The sequence below is a fragment of the Crocuta crocuta genome, unplaced genomic scaffold (assembly GCF_008692635.1).
Source record: "Crocuta crocuta isolate KB4526 unplaced genomic scaffold, BGI_CrCroc_1.0 scaffold139, whole genome shotgun sequence".
In the NCBI taxonomy this organism is placed as follows: Eukaryota; Metazoa; Chordata; class Mammalia; order Carnivora; family Hyaenidae; genus Crocuta; species Crocuta crocuta.
The window spans coordinates 9,691,201-9,704,978 of record NW_027533258.1 but is presented as its reverse complement, the minus strand read 5'-3'; the positions used below and the strand labels follow the sequence as shown (position 1 = coordinate 9,704,978).

The following is a 13,778-nucleotide window of genomic DNA, read 5'->3' as shown; positions in this document are numbered from 1 at the left end:
CAGCGTTTAGTGCTCATGCTGGGAGCCAGGCTGGGATGGGTTTCCTGACTCCGGGAAGAGGTGGCTGTTGGACTTCCCCCCACCTTGAGGGGAGAAAGAAGACAAAACACTGATTTTGAAATGCCCTCCGGCTCTCCCCTCCTGAGACCCTGGCCCGCGTGGTGGAGGGCTGGAACCGGCATGAGGCCGAGCGCGCAGAGGTGCTTCGCGGGCTCCAGGAGGAACGCCAGGCAGCCGAACTCACCAGAAGCAAGCAGCAGGAGGTGGGCCAGCTGGGTTAGACGGCACTAGGCCCGCGGTCACAGATTGGCGGGTAGAAGGGGGGGAAGGGGGTCGAAATCGCTCTGATGCAGGGTTCCCAGCCCACAGAGCCAGGGTTCCAGAAGCCGGCCTGTTCTCCTTTCAGCGTTTTTACCATCAGACTTGCCTCGCCCATGTCTTCCAGGCTTTCCCACACCCTGGGGCCTTCTCTTTGGCCCCCACGTTGTTTAGTTAGGTATTTTTTCTTAAAAACAGTTTTTTAAAGCTTTTTTTTTTTTTGAGAGACAGAGTACAAGTGGGGGGAGGGGCAGAGAGAGGGGAAGACAGAATCCGAAGCAGATTCCAGGCCCTGAGCTGTCAGCACAGAGCTTGACGCCGGGCCTGAACCCACGAACCATGAGCCTGAGTCAGACACCCAACTGAGCCACCCAGGCGCCCCAGGCCTTAACAGTATTTCTCATTGATGCTTTGTGAAGTACGAGTCCCTCCGTTCACCTGTCTTGTGTCCCTCCGTCCCTGAAAGACAGTAACCCACCTGGAGCAGAGCCTTTCTGAGGCCATGGAGGCCCTGAGTCGTGAGCAGGAAGGCGCCCGACTGCAGCAACGGGAAAGAGAGACGCTGGTGAGGATGCCGGGCTGGGGTGACCTTGGTGGAGGCTGCTAATAACTTCTCGAAGGCTTCTTGCCTTTGGCGGGTTGTGGGAGCTGCACCGGGGAGTGTTTCCCAAAGTGTGTTCCTTAGAACGCTTGTTCCGCCAACGGGGATCCGCCACCAGGTTGGCTTGAGAGACTTGGCAAATCATGTCCTCGTTAGAATCGCCTGGGGGATTACTCTACACGGTGGATTCCTGGGACCCATTGCCAGGGGTTTTGATCCAGTAGGTATGTGGTGGGGCTGGGAGCCTAACCGTCTTCAGCACTTCCCTAGGTGATTTTGGTCAGCCAGGTTTGGGAGCCGTGGCGTCGGGCATGGCGAAGCAGGGCGTGGGACGGGCCTTGTCAGGTTTGTCACTGCTGCAGTGACGAGATGATTACCCACGTGAATGAGTAGCCAGGCTGGGAACTCACCGGATGCATGAGGCGTGCCTGCTACGTGCAGGCTGGTACTTCGCATCTTTTAGGGCAGAGAGAGAGGGAGACACAGAATCCCAAGCAGGCTCCGGGCTCTGAGCTGTCAGCACAGAGCCCAGTGCCGGGCTCAAGCCCACGAACCGTGGGATCACGACCTGAGTTGAAGTCAGACGCTCAACCGACTGAGCCCCCCGGGCGCCCCTGGCACCTCTCCCCTTAACAGTCTGGGTGAGGGGCGCTGGCTGGCCAGGCTGTGACTTTGCGTGCTGGATTTTCTGGCCTCCATGGAACTTGCCTTAATGATGACCGTGTCGGCTGTTGCGGACCCAGTGCTCACTATGAGCCGGACACGGGGCTAATGAGTTACTCCTGTGCGCTTTGCACTTTGATCCTCACACCAGACCCTCGAGTTAGGCCCGTCTCGCAGGCTGAGCCGCGTGCCTCAGAGCGCATAGTAAGCGACAGACTTGAACCCAGATGCACCTAATTCCGGAACAGAAGCTCTTATTTACCATATCCGAGCCCGTGGGCCTGCCACCTGCTGTGTCTTTCGCAGCCGAGATTCTCAGGGCGCTGCTCCCCAGGGTGGGGCCGAGGGCGCAGTCTGGCGGCGGGCGGGCTTGCTAAGGCTCGCGCCGTCCCCGGGGGCCGCAGGAGGAGGAGAGGCAGGCCCTGACCCTGAGCTTGGAGCTGGAACGGCAGCGGGGCCGGGCGCTGCAGGAGGAACGGGACGAGGCCCGCGCCGCGCAGCTCGCCGAGCGCCGGCAGCTGGAGANACGCGGCGCGGAGAGAGAGGGACGCGCTGCAGCTGGAGATGAGCTTGGTACAGGTCAGGCGGCAGGGGGTCCGGAGGCGGCTTCCCTGCTGGGGGGAAGGGGGTCTGAGGCACAGCGACCTCTGAGAGTCGTGGCAGACGCTCCAGAGTTTAACTAGAATGTTCACCTTGGCTTCTGCTTTTACAGTAGGACCCCCTCCCCCCCTCCCCCTCATCCACGGGGATGCAGTGCTGGGACCTTGGGTGGTACTAAGTACTAAGGCCTGTGTGTGCCGTGTCTCCTGTACGCCCGCGCCTGTGAGGACGGTCATTTACAGGGTAGTCACAGTAAGAGATGAACAACAGTGACTCTTATAAAGTTGAGCACTTGTGGGGCGCCTGGGCGGCTTGGTGGGTTGAGCTCCGACTCTCAATTTCCGCTCAGGTCATGATCTCAGGGTTCGGGAGTTCGAGCACCGAGCAGGGGTCTGGCTGACAGTGTGGAGTCTGCTTGGGACTCTCCTTCTCTCCCTCTCTCTCTGCCCCTCCCCTGCTCACACTCTCTCTCAAAGTTAAAAAAAATTAAAAATTGAGCACTTACAAGCATGTAATGTAATAAAAGTTATGTGATTGTGGCCTCTCACTCTCTCAAAGTATTAGTGTCTTGCACTCACCCTTCTTTATTTCTTTTTTAAACGTTTATTTACTTTCAAGAGAGCACAAGCAGGGGAGGGGCAGAGAGAGGGACACACAGAATCGGAAGCAGGCTCTAGGCTCTGAGCTGTCAGCACAGAGCCTGATGCGGGGCTCGAACCCACAAACTGTGAGATTATAACCTGAGCCGAAGTCGGATGCTTAACCGACTGAGCCACCCAGGTGCCCCTCACCCTTCTTCCTCTTGTGAGGATGGGAGATGATAAAATGGCCACAGGATGGGATGAAAGAGGTGGATGGCGCAAGCGCTGTGACACAGTGTGAGGCCACTGTTGACCTAATGATACCGTCAGAAGGGGGATTACCTGCTTCAGACCGCAGGTGACCACGGGTGACCGAAACCACAGAGAGGGGAACCGTGGATGAGAGGGGACCACTGTGTGTGTAGAATGTGTGTTCAGGGCAGATGAATGAGGATCTGAGAGCACGTCCGTCTGAGAGGGTTTCCTTCCTTGTGGTTGACTTCGGGAGATATACCCAGCCTCTGGGTCAGCGAGACCCGCGTTTGGAAAAACACACTCCTTTCACTTTTCACCCGGCCCTTGAGTTGGCGGACCGACCACGTGGCAACTGATGTCGTGGGCGACCGAGGGTGTTAGTGCAGTTGCGTGGCTGTTCGCGAGCTGCTGTCGCCCTCCGACCTGGTTGTGTGTCCACAGAGCCTGGGGAACGTTCCCTGCGTTAGCTCCGTGCCAGGAGCGGCAGCAGCCCTGGCCCCGGGACACGCCCTTGGCGTGCTAGCTGATGGCTGAGGGCCAGGAGAACCAGTCTTTACTCCGATGTCGTCTTTTCAGGGAGGTCTTCCCCCACCCCTGCAACCTCACAGCCCCTGTTCCCCTCCCTGCTTGATCTTCCTCCTAACACGCTACATACTGTACCTTTTAAAATCTTGTATTTTTTTGAAAGCAAGGATTTTTGTCTTTTTGTTGTTGAATCCCAGAATAGTGCCTGGCTTTAATACCATTCAAGTCCTTGCTTTTGTATTCTATCCATTTTTGGGGGTGGGGAGGGAGAGACAGAATCCCAAGCAGGCTCCATGCTGTCATCGCAGAGCCCAATGCGGCGCTCAGTCCCACAAACCCCAAGATCATGACCAGAGCCGAAATCAAGAGTTGGATTTTTTGGGGCGCCTGGGTGGCTTAGTCGGTTAAGCGTCCGACTTTCGCTTAGGTCATGATCTCACAGTAGTGGGTTCGGGCCCCGCGTCGGGCTCTGTGCAGACAGCTCAGAGCCTGGAGCCTATTTCGGAGTCTGTGTCTCCCTCTCTCTCTGACCCCCCCCTTCACGCTGTCTCTCTCTCTCCTAGAAAGAAAAAAAAAAAGTTGGATTTTTTTTTTGAGAGAGAGAGAGAGTGAGCACAAGCAGGGGAGGGGCAGAGAGAGAGAGAGACAAACAGAATCGGAAGCAGGCTCCAGGCTCTGAGCCGCCAGTGCAGAGCTCGGTGCACGGCTTGAACTCACGGACCGCAAGATCATGACCGAAGCCGAAGTTGGACACTTAACCAACTGAGCCCCCCAGACGCCTCAAGAGTTGGATTTGTAACTGACTAAGCTACCCAGGTGCCTCTGTTCTATCCATTGTTGAAAGGGAGGTGTTGATGTTTCCAACTATTACCGTAGAACTGTCCATCTCTCCCTTCAAGACTATCAATTTTTTCTTTATATAATTTGTGGCTCTGTTAAGTGTATATATGTTTATGTTGTTACGTCTTCCTGATATACTTTTTTTTTGGCTTAAAATTTTGTCTAATGATAACATAGCCCCTACTCTAGCTCTCTTGGTTGCTCTTTGCATGGACTTTTTTCATCCTTTTATTTACAACCTCTTTGTGTCTTTATATCTAAAGTGACTCTCCCCCCGCTTTTTTTTTTTTTACATTTGTTTATTTTTGAGAGACAGAGGGTGAGTGGGGGTGGGCAGAGAGAGATGGAGACACAGAATTGGAATCTGAGCTGTCAGCACAGAGCCTGATGCGGGGCTTGAACCCATGAACCGTGAGATCATGACCTGAGCTGAAGTCGGTAGCTTAACCAACTGAGCCACCCAGGTGTCCCTAAAGCGAGTCTCTTATCCAGACAACATATAGGTGGATTATGTTTTGTTTTTTAATCCATCCTGCCACTTTCTGTCTTTTAATTGGAAAATTTAATCCATTTACATTTAAAGTAATTACTGGAAAAGAATGACTTATTTCTGCCATTTAACTATTTGCTTTCTGTATGTCCTGCTTGGTTTTTGTTTTTGTTTTCCTTAATTCCTCCATTACTGCCTTCTTGGGGTCTTTCATTGATATTTTGTGTACCACTTTGATTCTCTTCGTTTTTCCTTTTCTGTACATTTTAGAAGTTTTCTTAATGATTACCTTGGGATTGCAATTAACATTTTATTAAAAAAAATTTTTTTAATGCTTTATTTCTGAGAGAGAGAAAGAGACAGCATGAGCAGGGGAGGGTCAGAGAGAGAGAGAGACACAGAATCTGAAGCAGGCTCCAGGCTCCGAGCTGGCTGTCAGCCCAGAGCCCGACGTGGGGCTTGAGCCCACGAACCCTGAGATCGTGATCTGAGCTGAAGTCAGATACTTAACCGACAGGCGCCCCTACAATTAACATTTTAATAATAACCTAGTTTGAATAACACTAGCTCTAGTTTCCATAGTGAACGAACGCTGTTGCTATACATCTGTGTCTCTCTGCTTACATAGTGTTATTGACACAGATTATAATTACTGTTTAATGAATCTGCCTTTTATATCGTATAGGAAAAAAGAAATTCTAAACCGAAACTACAGTAATACCTGGGGCGCCTGGATGGCTCATTCGGTTGAGCGTCTGACTTCGGCTCAGGTCATGATCTTGCGCTCCATGAGTTTGAGCCCCACTTCGGGCTCTGTGCTGACAGCTCGGAGCCTGGAGCCTGCTTCAGATCCAGTATCTTCCCCTCTCTCTGCCCCTCCCCCATTCACACTCTGTCTCTCTCAAAAATCAACATTTAAACATTTTAAAAAGAAAGTACAGTAATACAGACTTTTGCATTTACCTCTGTAGGGCCCTTTACCACTGTTCTTTATTTATTCATATGGTTCCAGTTACTGCTGAATTTCATTTCAGTTTAGGCTGCAGGACTCCTTTCAGCATGTTTCTGTGGGTCAGGCTGACTAGTGATGAATCCTCTTAGCTTTTGTTCATCTGAGAATGCCTTAATTTCTCCTTCATTCTTGTAGGATTTTTTTTAAATGTTTATTTATGAGAGGGGGAGAGAGCATGTGAGCAAGCAGGGGTAGAGGGGCAGAGGGAGAGAGAGAAAGAACCCCAAGCAGGCTCCATATCAGCCTGGAGCCTGACACCGGGCTTGATCCCACAGCCCTGGCATCATGACCTGAGCCGATAGCAGGAGTCAGATGCTCAACTAACTGAGCCCCCCAGGCGCCCCTTGAAGGGATTTTTTTTGGTTGACAGTTGATTTGATTTTCTTCCAGCATTTTAAGTATGTCATTCCACTACCCTCTGGGCGCTCTCACTTCTTACAGGATATCAGCTGTTAGTGTTACTGCAGTGCTTTTGTGAGTGACAAGGTCCTTCTCTCGCTGCTTTCTGTTTGGCCCTTGACGGCGTGACTGTGATGTGTCGTAGTGTGAATCTCTTTGAGTTCATTCTGCTTAGATTGTTGAGTTTCTGGAATGGGCGGATTTACGTCTTTCATCAAATTTGGGAAGTTTTTGGCCATTTCTTCAAACATTTTTTTCTGTTCCTTTCTCTCTCTCTCTCGTCATTCCAGGACATCTCCGTTGCAGACGTTGGTATGATGTCCCGCAGGTCCCTCAGGCTCTGTTCTTTTCTCAGTGGTTTTTTTCTTTCTGCTCGTGAGCTTGGATAACTTCAGTTGCTTATCCTCGAGTTCATTGGCCCTTTCTTCTCGCTGAAATCTGCTGTTCAGCCCCTTTAGTGAATTTTTAAGAATTTTTTTTCTGTTTTATTTCTGAGAGAGAGAAAGATAGAGACAGCATGAACAGGGGAGGGTGAGAGANCCCACCCCACCCCCACCCCCACCGGCACGTGGCGGGGTCTGTACATGGTCACATCCGCATGAGAGTAGTGTGTCTGTTACACCCGAACCCGCATCGACACGTCATTATCACACAGAGTCCATAGCTTACGTTAGTGTTTACTCATGTTATGGGTTTGGACAAATTTATAATGACGTGTCTCCACCTTTACAGTATCATAGTTCGTAGTTTCGCTGCCTCACAAATCCTTCGTGCACTGCCTGTTCATCCCTTCTTCCCTCTAACCCCTGGCAGCCCCTGCCCTTTTACAGTCTCCATAGTTTGGCCTTTTCCAGAATGCTGTCTAGTTGGAATCCTACCGCATGTAGCCTTCTCAGACTGGCTTCTTTCACGTAGTGACGTGCATTGACGTTTCCTGTGTGTCTCTTCATGGCTTGAGAGCTCATTCCTTTTTAGTGCTGGGTGACATTCCACTGTCCGGCCGGACCACGGCCTGTTCATCCACGCACCCGCTGAAGGGCGCCGGGTCGCCTCTAACTTCTGGCCCCTATGAACAAAACTGCTGTAAACATCCGTGTGCAGGTTTGGGCGCGGACCTGAGGCTTTAACTCCTCTGGGCAAATCCCAAGGACCGCGGCTGCTACATCATAGGCCAAGAGCATGTAAGAAACCGCCGCACTGTCTTCGGAGGCGCGGCACCATTTTGCGCTCCCACCAGCAACGAGCGAGGGTTCCCGTCGCTCCACATTCTCTCCAGCATTTGTTGGGCTCAGTGTTCTGGGTTTGGTCCTTTCCATAAGAACAGGTATTGGTGTCTGGTGAAATGTTCGTATCATCAAGGGTACTTTACAGCTCCGGGGGTTTCTGCTTGGTTCTTTTTTTATCGTTTATGTCTCTTTAATGATGTTTTCTATTTGTTCGTACTTCATCCCAATTTCATTTAGTTTGTTGTCCAAATAGTCCAGGGAGCATATTTAAGACTTGATTTAATGTCTCTGATTAATCATTCCACCGCCTGGGCTTCTACAGGAAATGTTCCTGTTAAATTCTCTTCTTCCTTTGTATTTTATTCTTAAAAATTTTATTTTTAAGCCGTCGGCACACCCAGCATGGGGCTCAAAGTCACAATCCAGAGATCAAGAGTCGCATTCTCGGGGCACCGTGGGTGGCTCAGTCTGGGTAAGCGCCCGACTTCACCTAGGTCACAGTCTCCTTGTTCGTGGGTTTGAGCCCTGCGTTAGGCTCTGCACTGACGGCACGGAGCCTGATTGAGAATCTGTCTCCCTTTCTGTCTCCCCTTACCCCACTCATGCGCTCTCTCTCTCTCAAAATAAATAAACTTAAAAAAAGTTGTATGCTTTACCAGTTGAGCCAGCCAGGTGCCTCTAACTCTTTTTTCCTTTGAATGAGTCATATTTTCCTGTTTCTCTCTACATTTTGTAGTTTGTTGTTGAGAACTAGACATTTTGGATACTATAATGTAATTATGGAAATCATATTCTCTCTCTCCTTGGATTTCTTTTGATGTCTGCAGCCATCCATTTGTTTAGTGACTTTTTCAAACCATTTTTTGCAAAGTCTGTATTTCTTTTTGTGTGTGGTGACTGGCATTTCTGTTTTCTGTGTGATTAGCCTGTGACTTGACAGAGATTTTCTTAAATGTCTGGATTCCTGTTCCAAATAAGTATATATATCTCTTTAAATTTTTAAAAAGAAATTTTTTTAACATTTATTTATTTTTGAGGGGGGAGATTTTTTTTTTTTTAATGTTTTATTTATTTTTGAGAGAGAGAGAGAGACAGCATGAGCAGGGGAGGGTCAGAGAGAGAGGGAGACACAGAATCCGAAACAGGCTCCAGCTGTCAGCACAGAGCCTGACTCGAGGCTCAAACTCACAAACCGTGAAATTGTGACCTGAGCTGAAGTCCGAAGCTCAATCGCTCAATCCACTGAGCCCCCCAGGCGCTCCCCAGGCGCCCCCCAGGCGCCCCTCTTTAAATCTTATAATTGACGCCACCAGGGAGGCCTCTGCAGCCCAAGGGGCTCANCCTGCCCCGCCCCACCCCCCATTTCAGCCAGCGACTCCCGTTTCCCGGGCTACGGTTCCCATGGCTGCCGAGGGGCTGGGAGCTAGGAAGTGGTAGCAGGGACCCAGCTCTTGTACCCACGCCCAGCGGCCTCTGCCGTCATCAGGCCCTCTCCTGGTTGCTTAAGTGTCTGATCTGGTTCCAGAATTCCCAAATGGTGGATTTTGATCATTTTTTCTCAGCTTATTGGATGTGTCAGCGGAAGGACTGACCCCTGCATTTTCCTTCCCTGCTGTTTTCTGGAATGTCACTGTTTTTAAATTCTGTTTTAAGTAAAAAAAAAAAATCACCATAAAACATTATTAATGTTGTTCTCTAAAGTCAATATTCCTTTAGAGGTGTCCACGTTATGTGCTGTTTTCTTTGCTGTACTAACTTTCTTTGAACTCAGACCTCCCATCAGGATCTTTTTCATGGTGGAAGAAATGACTCATCTGTATGTATATGTGTATGTTTTCGATCAGTTATTTTAGTTTGAAACTGTCTTCATTTCATATTCATTTTTGAAGAAGTTCCTGGATGTTGAACTCTAGGTGGGTAGTTATTTCAACATATAAAAAATTCCATTCTCCCTTGTTTTTGCTGTTGAGAAGTCAGCTACCAGTCAACCACTCTTGACTTTAAAATTTTCTCTTTGTAGTTTTTATGTTTTACCTGAATGCACTTAATATTTTTTTTTTTTTAAGTAATCTTTTTTGGGATTCATTCAGCATCTTGAATCAGTGTGGTATCTTTCATCAGTTCTGGAAAACTCTCAGTCATTATCTTTGTATGTTGCCTTTGCTCCGTTGTCTCTGCCCTCTCTTTCTGGAACCTGATTAAATATACCTTAGCTCTTCTTCTATGTCTCGTTCGCTTTGTATTTCCCATCTTTTGTGTTTTCATGCACACGCTGGATAATTTCCTATCTTCCAGTTCACTAATTCTCTGTTCAACTTTGTCTAATTTACTGACTGAGTTTTTAATTATATGTATTATATTTTTTGATTTTACAAAGTACTCTTTTTATCTTCACATTTTACTGTTTCATAGTTTCTTGTTTTCTGATATGTTCACATTTGTCTTTGTACTTTAAACAGTTTTATTATCTGTAGATGCTAATTTCAGCATCTGAAATGTTGGAGGATTCCAATTTCTGTTGTCTCTTGTTCTTGCTACTTCCCATGGAGTTTCCTTGGGTCCTTTTTCTTTCTCTCTCCCCTTCCTTCTTCCTTCCTTCCTTTCTTCCTTCTTTCCTTCCTTCCTTCCGTTTTTGGTTTAAGTAGGCTCCACACCCAACGTGGAGCTGGAACTCATGACCCTGAGACCAAGAGTTGGACCCTCTACTGACTAAGCCAGCCAGGCGCCCCAGGTCCTCTTTATTTCTGATCGTGTGTTGGACTTTGTATTTGAAAACTTGTGGGAATAAGTTGAGGCCTGCAGTGAAGATTTGCATTTGCCTCTCCCTAAAAAACAGTACAAAAGCAGGATTTAAACCACATTTTAAAAGTTGGGATTGCCCTAGGATTAAACTTAAGCTTTAATTTTATATAGGCTGTTCTGCTTCTGTTCACTTTCACCCTGAGGATGAAACATCTGGAGTTTCAATTTATTGTGGGGAGGGTCTCCACTTAGACCTACCAATTTATACGGGCCTTGGCTTTTGATTTCTGTTCATGTGATCTTGAAAGACAGTCCAAACCAGATAGGCAGATGCTTGCAGGGCAGCAGTGGCTAACCTAGCCAGGCTCCCATTTGTCCTTTGCTTTGGCCTAGCAATCCCACGCTGTTACGTTTTTGGTGCTTTTTAGGAAGATATATATATGTGTGTGTGTGTACCTGGCTCACGGGGAGTATATATTAAATTTTCCATTAGAGGAATTTAGAGGGCCACCTGGGTGGCTCAGTTGGTTGAGCATCTGACTTCGGCTCAGGTCATGACTCGTGAGTTGGTGGGTTTGAGCCCCACATCAGCTCTGTGCTGACAGCTCAGAGCCTGGAGCCTGCTTCTGATTCTGTGTCTCCCTTTCTCTCTGCCCCTCCCCTGCTCACACTCTGTCTTTCTCTCAAAAATAAATAAACATTAAAAAAATTAAAAGAAAAGAATTTAGGTAATGAGCTACCTAGAGTAGTCAATATCAGGAAACAAATTAGCATGGGGCCGGGGTGGGAGGAAATGGGGAGTGGTTGTTCAGCAGGGATAGAGTTTTATTTTTATAAGATGAAAAGTTCTAGAGATCTGTACAATAATGTGAATGCAGCTTACTCAACTGTACACTTAGAAATGGTTAAGAAGTGGGGCGCCTGCGTGGCTCAGTCGGTTGAGCATCCAACTCTTGATTTGGGCTCAGGTCATGGTCCCGGGGCCGTGGGATTGAGCCCTGAGTCGGGCTCCATGCTCGGCGCGAAGCCTGCTCAAGATTCTGGGCCTCTCTCCTTCTCACATTCACTCTCTCTCTCTCTCTCTCAAATAAAAATAAATGGGTGAGGTAAATTTTATATGATGTGGGGCTTTTTTAATCACAATTTTTAAAAATTAAAAAAAAGAATTTGTGTAGTTGTGAAGGGTTTATGTATGATCGGAAGGGAGAGGGGAGGTGGATGGGTGGCAGGAAGACATGAGGGGCCACGGAAGCTATTTCAAGCAGCCTGGACTTTATTCTTCAGGCAGTGGGGGCATTTGGACGGTTTCAAACAGGGCAATACACTGAGCACCTCTGTATTCTAGAACATCACTCAGGCACAAAGTAGGAGGTCTGCTGGGGCTGATGTGACAGAGGGTAGAACAGAGGTGAGGAGATCAGTGAGACCTGAAATAATACTGAATCCCTGGAGTAGTGAGCGAGGAGTAAATTTGCCAGGCATTTAGGAAGTAGAATGGAGCGACCCGGTGGGAGGCGGGAAGAAGCCAGGGTCCAGGACAACGCGGGGCTCACGTGGCTTGGTGGTTTCAGTGGAGAGCGGGGCCGTGAACGAAGGCACAACGTACATCCTGAGAGGGAAAGGACGGAGAGTGAAAAACCAAATGAGCTACATTTTGAATGTTTGATTTGTGGTGTATCCGAGTACGTGTATTCAGTAGGCGTCTGGGTGAAGGGGCTTCAAGCCTGGAAGAAAGGCCTGGCTAAAGAGAAATTAGAAAGTGTCTCAGGGTGTGAACGGTAGCAAAACATATGGCCTGGGTGCCACGTGTTTATTACTCACCTGTGACCCGGAGCGTCAGCTGCTATGTGGTCAGAAAGACCGAGGACCCTCCCGGGCGGCCGGGCCGAGCAGCAGACAGAACGGGGTCACGGAGCTGTGGTGTCGGGAGTGGAGGGGTGCGTGGCTCCAGCAGGAAAGGCTGACGCAGATGGCGGTGGTCCGGGGATGTCACAGAGGACGGGGGCAGATGGGGGTGCTCTGGGGACGTCACGGAGGACGGGGGCTGAGACGCAACCCGTGGGACTTAGGAGTGAGGTTCTCCATCGTCACCGGCTGTGAGTGCACGCTAGGTTTCCACAGTGGGAGGGGCCTATGAGGTGACAAACCAAAGACCAGGCCACAGCCTGATTGTGCTTCAGGAGGAGGGAACAGTGCCTCCTGCTGGGCGCCCGCTGGGCGTCAGGCCCTGCGCCACCTCAGCCACACGCGAGGTCCGTCATCCTCCCTAACCTTTCTTTTCATCACTGTAGACTTTTCTGGCCACGGCCCCCCTGACTTCCGTGCGCTTAGGTGCAGGGCGAGGGAGGACCTCGTGGTCCCGTGAAGAAGGGGCTCCCCTGTGGCCCCTCGTGACTGGAGTCTTGTCCTTCGGCCGCTAGGCACATGAGGGGGGTGCCGCTCCGTGGGTTTCCTGTCGCCCGGCGCCCTCTGTCCTGGGAACTGCAGCCTCGGCCCCCCCCATTCCCGCCAGGCCCGGCACGAGAGCCAGCGGGTCCAGCTGGAGTCGGACCTGGCCGTGCGGCTGGAGCAGCGGGTGGCCGAGCGGCTGGCCCAGGCCCAGGAGAGCAGCGTGCGGCAGGCGGCCTCGCTGCGGGAACACCACAGGTGCTCGCCCCCCGCCCCCCGGGGCCCCCGGCACGGCGCCCTGTCCCCTCGGTCCCTCTGCCGCTTCCCAGCCTGCTGGCCCCCATCGGGGCCGCCCGCGTGTGTCCGGGGCGGAGCTGCCGTCGGTGCTTGGGGAGAGCGCCAGGGCCCGTAACTGAGGGCTGTCGCCAATCAGCCTCCTGGCCTCGGAGGGGACAGTGCCCGGCTGTGGCCTGTGTCGTCTCCAGAGCTGCCCCGAGGCCTCCAGCCCCGTCCCCATGCCAGTTCATGTCCCTCATCCCCTCTCCCCTCCTGGATTTTTCTGGAAACGCCTCGTGAGTGAACCCCTGTCCCACAAATCCTCGCCGCCGTCTCTGCTCCTGGGGTCCCCGTCCCTGCGCACCGGCGCTGTCCTTCCCGCTGTCCCGAACCCTCTGTGCCTTGGCCGGGCCGGCTGGTGCTCTGCCTGTCACACGCTCACATTCCAGCTTCTCCCTTGATGATGTTCGGCTCCAGACTCAGTCCCCCCCCCCCGCCCGCGTCCCCCCAGGAAGCAGTTGCAGGAGCTGAGCGGACAGCACCAGCAGGAACTGTCGGCTCAGCTGGCTCAGTTCAAGGTGGAAATGGCGGAGCGCGAGGAGAGGCAGCAGCAGGTGGCGCAGGACTATGAGCTCAGGTACCGTCGCTGCCGCATCCCTGCCGCGCGTGCGTCCCTTCCAGCGTGGAGCCGGCGCTGTGGACGGCCAGCTGCCACTCCCTGCGCAGGCCTGCCCACGCCCCCGCCACCCCAGCTCCTCTCTAGAAGCCCCGCCGCCCTCCTCTTCAGAGGCCGCAGCCCCCTCTCCCGTCTCTTCTCCAGGCTGGCCCGCGAGCAGGCGCGGGTGCGGGAGCTGCAGAGCGG

The 13,778-nt window shown here is 51.2% G+C and overlaps 1 protein-coding gene across 1 annotated transcript in view; it reads left to right on the top strand.

Annotated features, from left to right (window-relative positions):
* CNTROB (centrobin, centriole duplication and spindle assembly protein) overlaps positions 1–13,778 on the top strand; it is a 22,314-nt gene that overhangs the window by 4,314 nt on the left and 4,222 nt on the right. The window contains exons 6-11 of the mRNA XM_077746738.1: positions 147–263; positions 785–883; positions 1,987–2,161; positions 12,682–12,898; positions 13,428–13,553; positions 13,737–13,778. The exon at positions 13,737–13,778 is cut by the window's right edge and continues 91 nt beyond it. Coding sequence (XP_077602864.1) covers positions 147–263; positions 785–883; positions 1,987–2,161; positions 12,682–12,898; positions 13,428–13,553; positions 13,737–13,778 — 776 coding nt within the window. The remainder of the gene's footprint in view (positions 1–146; positions 264–784; positions 884–1,986; positions 2,162–12,681; positions 12,899–13,427; positions 13,554–13,736) is intronic.